The sequence below is a fragment of the Dysidea avara genome, chromosome 15 (assembly GCF_963678975.1).
Source record: "Dysidea avara chromosome 15, odDysAvar1.4, whole genome shotgun sequence".
Lineage (NCBI taxonomy): Eukaryota > Metazoa > Porifera > Demospongiae > Dictyoceratida > Dysideidae > Dysidea > Dysidea avara.
The window spans coordinates 4,512,474-4,522,717 of record NC_089286.1 but is presented as its reverse complement, the minus strand read 5'-3'; the positions used below and the strand labels follow the sequence as shown (position 1 = coordinate 4,522,717).

The 10,244-nt window shown below is 38.7% G+C and overlaps 1 protein-coding gene across 1 annotated transcript; it reads left to right on the top strand.

Annotated features, from left to right (window-relative positions):
* The first annotated feature begins 330 nt into the window (after positions 1-330).
* LOC136245225 (clumping factor A-like) lies at positions 331-9,920 on the top strand. Its single transcript, XM_066036718.1, has 12 exons — positions 331-336; positions 471-1,162; positions 1,653-1,738; positions 1,781-2,092; positions 2,143-2,196; positions 3,250-3,423; positions 4,157-4,217; positions 4,984-5,123; positions 5,181-5,233; positions 5,365-5,548; positions 6,593-6,681; positions 7,777-9,920. Exons 1-3 carry the CDS (start codon positions 331-333, stop codon positions 1,699-1,701), a joined length of 747 nt encoding a protein of 248 aa, XP_065892790.1. The 3' UTR covers positions 1,702-1,738; positions 1,781-2,092; positions 2,143-2,196; positions 3,250-3,423; positions 4,157-4,217; positions 4,984-5,123; positions 5,181-5,233; positions 5,365-5,548; positions 6,593-6,681; positions 7,777-9,920.
* Positions 9,921-10,244: the final 324 nt, after the last annotated feature.

Genomic DNA, 10,244 nt, shown 5'->3' with positions numbered 1-10,244 from the left:
CAGATGCTAACTGGTTTAAAGTTATGGAGTGTGTGTAGTGGGTGTGGTACCTGAGTATACTGTATATATTCTGTAATGTGTTTGAGTCACATCACTTGATCACACCCTCATTTTCTGTACTGCACTAACCGCATGACACTTGAAGACACCTAAATCCTGTACAGTACATGATCCAGACACTTAGTTGAGGTCCCAAAGCATCTCTTATTACATAAACTGACCTGGAAAATCGAGACACTGATAATCAGGACACTATTGGTTGATCGTAATGTGTCAATGTTCACACTTACTAGATTACTTCATTTAATTATCTAGGGGTGGTAGATTGTAATGTTGGTAAGAGAGAGAAGGGACAAGCTAGTTATGATGACAAAGCCGGTAGCACAACTTGCGACATGAACTAGTAGCACCAACAACATTACAGCTAACACTGTGTCAAGTGTTGTTACTGTCCCTGGTGACATGACAAGTGCTACCCCATAACTCAAGAACATACTTGTGGTGACACAACAAAAGATACACTTATCAATAGTGACGGTGTCACAAATGATGACACACAAACTGATAGTGACAAGACTGGGGACCCAGTTAAAGAAGAGAGAATTGACAAAGTCTGCGACACATCCACAGATGAAGCAACACACTTTAACAAAGCAAATGACGTGGGCAGTGACAATACAAGCCCCAAACACATACCTGAAGAAGTGACACACACTAATGGTACAACTAGTGATGTACTGATAGACAGGAAGGCAAACACAGACAGTGATGGTGACACAACTGATGACAATCCTGTGTCAAACACAAGTCCAGAACACACTACAACTGGTAGTAATGTTACAAACACTGTTGATGACAGAGATACAGCAGTAAGCACATCTAGTGACATACCACAGGGAGAGCAAACTACAGAAGGTGACATAGCCACTAGCTCTCAAAATGACCTACCATACTCCAGTGATGACACAGATGACATCATGGAGTCGGTGACCACACCAGGAGCTAAGACAACAGGGACAACATGTAGTGTTGGTACCAGTACTACTAGTAATGAGGAGAAGAACAGGAGAATACTGGAGAGGTTTATGAAGAGGATGAAAGAGATCCAACATGGCCACTGCTTAAAGCTGCTTAGACCTGAACTAGTTAAGGCTTTTATTCAGTAAGTATGTGTGTGTGTATAGAGTGTTTGTGTGTGTGTCTGTGTCTGTGTGAGTGTGCGTGCGTGCATGCGTGCGTGCGTGCGTGCGTGCTTGTGTGTATGCATGTACTGTTGTTGTTTTGTTGAGCAATCTACAAGAACTTTTATTCAAGCTGTATTAATAGGAACCTGGTGTTAACTAGTGGAACAAATACCAACTGTTCCATGTCTCACATAATGGATTAGGAACAAGTGGAACTTTAGGTACCCACACCTTCACCCATGAGATATGGTACAGCCTCCTGTGGGTTACTAGTCCTGCCCCAGGAGGATTTGCCTGTGTTGACTTGAGTAGCACCTGAGTAGCACACAGGTGTCCCAGTGCTGATTCCTGGGTAGACAGGACTGTGTTAGTGTGGTAGCCAAAGGTTTTGCATTTGCTTTGTATGTGTGTATGGTATAGTGTAGTGTACTGCAGAGTCCTCAACTCACAGACACTGTATCATTCTAGTTTCAAGTGTATCATTTACATTCAAGTGTGCAACGATGGAGGCTGTTAGAAGGAGGAGGAAGGAACAAAGCTTGTCAGCAAAGAGGGTGAGATCATGTTATCCAGTGATGATATCATCACTATTATAGGATGGAGATCATGTGATCAATAATGATGATGTGAGACATCCACCTGAAATGACCAATGGGATTGCAGACGACCAGCCGCATCTCTCTGATGCTGACACTACAAGCTGTCAGCTACATTCCTCCATTCTGACCAATGGCATTCACCAATCTGAACCCCTACAAATATTATTAAAACTTCTCTGGGTGAAAGCCACAGTGACTTATTATCCAATGCAATACCTGATCTAGTTAATGGCACATGCTCTCCAGCTGAACACAGTGAGCCAACAGCAACACAAGCAGCAACTAATTCAACCAATCACAACACTTCAGGTAGGCAATCAGTTCACATTATGATCCTGTTATGAGTTACTCCACTATAGACCATGACGCTGAGGCTGCTAAACTGATTGGAGCTAATTTAAACAGGGAGACCTGTGAGTTGTGTGTATAGTGAATCACAATGGTACAGTATTATAGTACTGTATAGTAGGGAACACAAATGTTTGAGTGTGGCCCATGAAAACATTACCCTAAAACCAGCCTTACTTTTCCCTGACAACGATGATACAGTATTGGTTAGGTAGCACTAAGCCCAAACAAAGCATTCAGATCGATCCAAAACACTTTCAAAAAGTTATATGGAATTATTAAACGGAATTTTCTAGTGAGTGACTGAGTAACTGACTGACTGATGCCTTCCAACAAGTATAACTTGATAATGGCTAAGGCTACAGGCTTGATTATTTCACTGTTTGGCTTCAGACTGACGCATGCATTCTTCTTGAACTTACTGATGTCTTCCTTTGTGTCCCATTCGTATTTGCTGATTGCGAAAGGGGCTGATTTGGCAGTAGTGCATGATGGCTTCCCTTCATAATGGAAATTGATTTCTGTATTTTTTATTGATTGCAGAAGTGCTTTTTGACCAGTTCTTGATTCATAATGCTGTGTGACCGGTTGAAAATAGCTGACAATGAAGCGTAATGGATGCTTCACTTTTCAGATGATAAGTGATAGCTGGGGTGCATGGCACCATTTCTTTCTTTTGATGCAGTATGCATGGGTTCACTAATTTTATTTTACAAAAACGTTAACCAACAAGTACACAAGAATAGAATTTTCAACTAGAGTAGGGACCATAGCACATCGATAAAAAGTATTGAAACAAGTTGTAGTAGTGTACGATATTAATGAGTGTTGTATCCTCGTACTGTGCATTTCCATTATGGTATCTTGAGCACAGTAGAGATATAGCACTTCTTATTGTTTTACTGTGATTTAATATCATCCACTACTCCAGCTTGTTTCAGTACTTTTTATTGATATGCTATGGTCCCTACTCTAGTTGAAAATTCCAATTTTTTGTGTACTTGTAGTTATTGGTGGGTAGGGCTAAACCTGTTGTTCTGTTATAAGTAGTTGTACATACACTCTGACACCAGTTGATCCCCCAGTGGTCCACTGTAGTAACTACTAACTCATTACAGATTTAGACATCAAGTTCAATATTGACCTGTTTACCCCTGGAGCACATCATAACAAGTCTGAGATGAGAATACTGCTATTTGATTGGTCAGATCATCATCGCCATAACAGGAAGAGCTCTACAAAGACTACGTGATATTGGTAACTTCTTGAATGAGTCTGTTATACCTAAGATGGTAGGTGTGGATCATGTGATCTTGTGGATAAATCATGTGATTTTGTGTATGGATCATGTGATGTGTACATACTCCTTATCCATTTATTATTATGCATATTGTTTTATGAAATGACTGGCTTCATAGCATCATTATTCTAGCATCACTATTCTACTTTCATTATCTAATGACACATTGCTGTGGTGTGCCTGTTTCATGTGGGTCATGGTATGCCAAGCTATTCTGAGAGTATTCTGACACTGAACAAACCAAGAAATTTGTGTCATTCTTTTGTTGTTGTCTGCGGCAATAGTGCAGTTAATGGATGACCATAGTCACCATATAGCAGCTACTGAGGATTTCCAAATCTTTGCAACACCTAAGCACAATACGTTCACATGCACGTTTATCACGTGAAATTAAAAATTACTATAACATGTCATGAGACAAGTGAAGTACTGATACACAAGTTTAAAATCTATCACCAAGCTGATCAAGCAACTTGGTTGAATTGCAACCATTGGTCTGGTTTACATTGTCGCATGAGTAAAAAGCAGAAAGTGAATACTGGATCATGTTTTCCGCTTTGTGTTTCAGACTTGTTGCAAAGATTTGGAAATCCTCAGAATTGCTTGTAGTTCAGTTAAAGTAAAAGCTATAAAGTTGTGTGTATTATTACTAGTAAGGTGATAAGGTTATGTAATAATCCTGATGTATCTTATGACATCATAATCACATGATCACATCTCTACAGATACAAGACTGTTCACACCTACTAGTAGTACCATCAGATGGAGGAATGTGATACATGCTTGGTGCGTACCTCGAACCCTGTGTGTGATAAAGCATAATGTTTTTAACCCTTAAACCTGCAGCCGTTTAAAAAAACCCTAACATTGAAAATGTATTGTCGAGTAAACTGGTTTTTACGCATGCCTTTTAAAACAAACTCCCATAGTACAAGAACTGTTAAAGCTATCTAAAAACTACAAGCACCCTTTGCTCACCATTAAATTTTGGTTTAAATGGTCTTATCCTTCATCTCATCCTTCCAGCGTAGAATTTCATGCTGTGCATTAAAATTACAGTAAAGTACTTCTTTGTCTTCCTTTAATGGACAAAAGACCATAAGTTGTCTGTATGTTGTTCTATCGACTTTTTCTTAGTGTCATGTATGTTGCTCATCACATGATGGTGATTCAGGTGATTTATAGATAGATATCATGTGATTTAGTAAATGGTTGGCAAGTGCAGTGATGATGTAAAGGTGTAAGAAATTGAAATGATTCAATGTTTGTAGTGGGTGAAATCCTCGTTGGTATGATAATACTTTATACACAGTTAGATAGCTTGCTCCTTGATGATTAATATTAATAAAATTTGTATTTCAAGAGACCGGATGAACGTTTCATGAGATATGGCTGTTTGAAATCATGCATGTAATTGGCATGTATATTAATTTTGATTCTGAGTATAATGGACACTAGAGGACACCTACACACTTAGTTAAGACCCCAAAGTATCCCTTAGTAGGTACATGTGATAATCAGTACACATCATAGTTGGTCACATATCCTGTAGTGGTATCAACATGAGGTACCTGAGGCTGATAGCAGAGTTATCAGTACAACTACTCAACCTGGACCACTTGCACAGACTATGTGTTATTGAGATGATCAGTAGAACAGTTAAGAGGATCTTACAGAAGGACATGCAACAAGGTAGTTACTCCATCATCATCATCATCATCAGTCATTACATGTTCCATTGCTCCACAGCATCACTACACAATGTGGTCACTGTTGTGGTCTACTTCTTGAACTGTTATCTGGTGAGTACTTTGTCACCATTACCCTCTTTACTGTGTCACCATATCCCCTGTACTGTGTCACTGTTACCCCTTTACTGTGTCATCATTACCCCATGTACTGTGTCAATTAGAATGATGACTTTTATGTACAGTTATCACCTATATATGACTACTTGGCTAGGGTGTGCTTGATGTTGATAGCATCTTATATTACACTTCAGCTCAGTGAACATCCAGTCATGAGGAGCTTTGTTTTGTCAGGTTCTTGCCACCAAGGTATCACTTTACACCACCTCTGATTGATTCAGCAGAGCTGCTGGTGTTCTGAACTACAAGGTAGCTATAGCAAGTATAGATGTAGTGGCTGTCTCTTTTCAAACATACATCACCTTGGCATCAGTATTTTTGTTTCGCAGTTCAGTGTAGAGGGAAACTCTGGTGGGAGAGAACTTTGGTGAATATGGCGATTTGCTACAAATTTGCCAAAGTTTAACCCACCAATTACTCATAGCATCTGACATTAGCATCTTCATAGCTAAATATTGAGATTGAATTCACCAAAATTTATTTCACCAAATGCAACTTAGTGGGCTATATGCCAAAGTTTACCTCTGGCCTCTATACGGTAGTTTAAATTCACTGTAATAAAATTTCCTCACTTCAAAAATGCCAATAATAATTATGTTGTGTTGAAAAATCTAACAAGTATTTTTGACATTGACATTTTCCTGATTCACATTAAATGTTATAGTTGTGTTGTTTGTTGTGTTGATGTAGATAGTACCTGTGACACTTATATAATCTGGACACTTGGTAATGGTCCAAAACTATTCCTTAGTTTGTGGAAAATCAGGATACCTTTTTAGTTGGACTCAAGGTCTCTGTAATACACAGTTTTCACTGTATTACACTGGAACTTGTTATGCTTCAGGACACCTACATAATCCAGACATTTAGTTCAGGTCCAAAAGAATTAACATGTAAACTGACCTGGACGCCTTGATAATCAGGACACCTTGATAATCAGGACACGTTGATAATCAGGACACGTTGATAATCAGGACACGTTGATAATCAGGACACCTTGATAATCAGGACACGTTGATAATCAGGACACCTTGATAATCAGGACACGTTGATAATCAGGACACGTTGATAATCAGGACACCTTGATAATCAGGACACCTTGGTAATCAGGACACCTTGATAATCAGGACACCTTGATAATCAGGACACCTTGATAATCAGGACACCTTGATAATCAGGACACTATTGGTTGATCCAAGGTGTTCAGGTTTCATGTAGTGTATGAATCATTTGTGTATAACTCATCTACCACAACATGTTAACTACTCACTACATGTTGTCCCATTCCTGTAGGTGTACAACTTGTTCTAAGCGAATATGACTTCACTGCACAACCTAGCTTCACTGAGGAGGACGTCTTTAATCTTCTACCAATCGTCAGGGTAAGGTATAATATTTAAAATTTGCTGGAAAAGTTATCATATTATGGTCAGTTATTGGTAGTGAGCAGATGATGATGTATTCCCAATTTCGCAGTTTCCACTATAGACACCTGATGGTGTTGGTGATAGGAAATTCTTCCTTGGATGTCTGATGCTCACTTTAAAAACCCACTGATTTAATCTCAGTGACTTTGCTCAGATAGGCCTTTTTGTTTAGGGCGATGGAATGTAGTGGTTAGACTGTGACGACATAATTAGTTTGTGATGTCACTTCCGGTCTACTTCCAGAGTGCGATGTTGCTGTACATTACCGGCACTGTTTATAGTTTAACATCTGCCATATATATGGTTAACTATTTCGTACGAAAAGGTAACCATAAGAGAATGATAGATCATTAATAGCAAGGCTATTTCAGTGCTAATTCGCGAGTTGTTCACCTGATTTGTTTACGTCTTTGAGCTAAACTTACCATGCCCGGTGGTGGAGGTGGCCAATCCTGCATCGTGTGTAAATAAACAAAAGTAGGGACCCGCCGATTATGCTCATTATTTTACCTATTATGCTATGCTGCACTGCTCAAAATTTTGCCTATTATGCTTAAATTAATGCTCAATATTTACCTATTATGCTCAATATTTATACCTCAGTTCTCGTGTTTTTCTAGTAAATCTGCACTTTATGAGAAAACAGTAAGTTGCTAAAGCATAGACTCTAAATCCCTGCTTGTCAAAATCCATGTCACGGAAAAGATCGATATACTGTAATAGAACAGTCAGCTGTCTATTATTTTCTGACTGTTCTATTAGATTATATCGATCTTTTTCTGTGATATGTATTTTGATACGTAAGAATTTATGGTAATGCACAAGTGTTCTGCCTATTATGCTAGCATTATGCTCAATGCTTTCAGGCATCTATTATGCTCATTGTTATGCCAGCATAATCGGCGGGTCTCTAAACAAAAGGCAAGGATAAAATGTAAGCATGTATAGATTCCCGCAAGACGAGCAATGACAGCAATGGATAGAGGCACTTGGACTGCAAAAAATTGTATTGGAAGGTCACCACCGCATGTGCACTTGTCATTTCCCTAGGTGAGATAGTCCGCAGCTGCCATCACTTCATCTTGGAAAGAGGTTTTTTTCACCAAAGAAGAAAAGTCCAAGAGTTCAGCGAACTTCTAAATGTAAGAATCTGTTTTTTCTCCTGTTGTACATGCTAAGAAGCATATGTCAGCTTCTGACCAGCTCTACAGAAGAAGATACACCTGCTGATATTTTACCAACCCTATCTGTGTTGTCAGCCCCTGTTGGAGAACCATATTTTTCAGACTATTCTGTGTATGAACTACCAGACTCAGGTGACCAGTCCAGTCTCAGTTATAATCGTATCTAGCTTAGGTACAACCAGTCGTGGAGGATCAAGTACAAGTGCTCTATGTCCTGAAGATAATCACACTGATGAAGGTGCAATTATAGTTAATACAGCCCTGTTAGCATGTATTGAAGCTTTACAAGCAGCCAATAAACATTTACAAGATGTAATTGACAAGCAAGGGCCCAAGTGTTTCAGATTGGAGAACATAAAACATAGTGATAAGTTGGTACTTTTCTATACTGAATTTCAGTCTTATGAAACTTTGCTAGCCTTTTATGAATTTCTGAGACCCTCTGTCGATAATCTCAAATATTGGGGGAGCAAACTTGTTAAAGCTAAATCATGAACCAAAAAACTCACTGCTCTTAATCAGTTATTTTTAACATTGAATTGAATCTAAAAGAAAAGGATTTGGCTTGTAGGTTTAGAATAGCAGTTTCTGTTGTTTCAAAATACTTCATAACTTGGATATGTTTTTATACCACTACTTAAGTGGATGTCCGCAGTTGAGCAAGTCAAAGGTACGCAGCCGTATGCTTTTAAGAAAAAGTACCCCTCAACATTTGGAAGGATATACCACATGCGATCCACTACTGCTCCTGACTCCTAGCTCTTAAGCAACCAGGAGTTGTCCACTCCAGCAATTCAATGGGAAGTCTCAGGAACCAGTAGTGTTACAACAGTATATTAACCTTCAGGTGACACCTGGCCACAATGGTTTAGTGGCAAGGATATGTGATAAGTGAGGGCTTCACTTTCTTAGGGGAAACACCTGATGCCTGTGTTTGCAATCCATCACGGACAGACCAGTATGAGCTAGTTGAAATAAAATGTACATACAAGTATTGTAGTGTATTGCCAGAGCAGGCTGCATTAAAGAGTGACTTTTGCAGTTACATTGTGGATAAAAAAGGGAAGAATATTTTACAGTTAAGAAGTAGCTATGCCTGTTACTGTCAGGTATAGGGTCAGATGGCCATCACTAAATAAAAGTGGTGTGACTTTGTTATATACACCACAAAAGAAATTGCTATCCAAACAATTGAGTTTGATCCTGCATTTTGGACCAATCACCTGTTTCCAAAATTGATAGAGTACCTTGGATGTATCAGAAATCTTTACTGAGACACCAAGTGATTCGCAGATACAATCATCAATGTGGTCCAACTACAAACACCACAACACCTTCAAATTTTTAGTGGTGTGCACTCCTAATGGTACCATAAGCTCTGTGTCTGGGGTCTATATCAGACATTGAGCTAACTCTTGCGTCTGGAGTAGTGGAGAAGCTAAAGGGGAAGCAAGGAATATCTGTTGTAGCAGACCGTGAATGTACAATTCAAGATCAACTTAACCTAACTGATGTTGATGTAAGCATTCCACCATTATTGGAAGGTCATACTAAAACTTTCCGCTAAAAAAGTGCTTGAAAGTTGCAAAATTGCTTCTGTGAGAGTTCATGTGGAAAGAGCTATAATCAAAATAAAAATTTCAATATACTGAAGGGCACTCTACCTATCACATTATCCAGGATAGTCAATCAAATAGTGACCGTATGTGGCATGCTTGTTAATTTTTAGCCAGTATTAATTCCTCTTCCTGTGAATGATCAAGACATCACCAAAGTCGGAGAGTATTTTATTCTTCAGATACTGAATATGATGCTGACTGTGATGACTCTAGTGATGAAGACAATGAATAATAACACACACAATGTAAATAGTATGCTATATTGCTGTACAGTATACCACATTATGTACTGTTGTTATTCTGAAGTGCTTACAATTCTCTGCTGTACCATATGTAATCAATTTGCACTTTGTATGAATTAATACTTTAAATTAACACATTTTACATGTAAGTGAGTCACAGCTATTGTGTATCAGACATTGTTACAGTACATCATTAACAATGCTATTCAGTTAAGTTGTGAGTTTTCATTCCTAGAGATTGTATCCACGCTGCAAGGCTCTAAATGCTCCTAATCCTTCATCTTCACTTTTTTCGTAATTATTAGCCAAGTAGTTATACAGTAACCCTGCAAATTACAGCATATTACAGTCGTTTAGCTACAAAAACCTGGCATTACTCTTGGAACTTTGTTTGCCATTTCCTGTAATTGGCATTATTGATAACTTGCCAGCTAGTTAATGGAAGAAGTGGTAATGGTAGCTGTTTAGTTAGA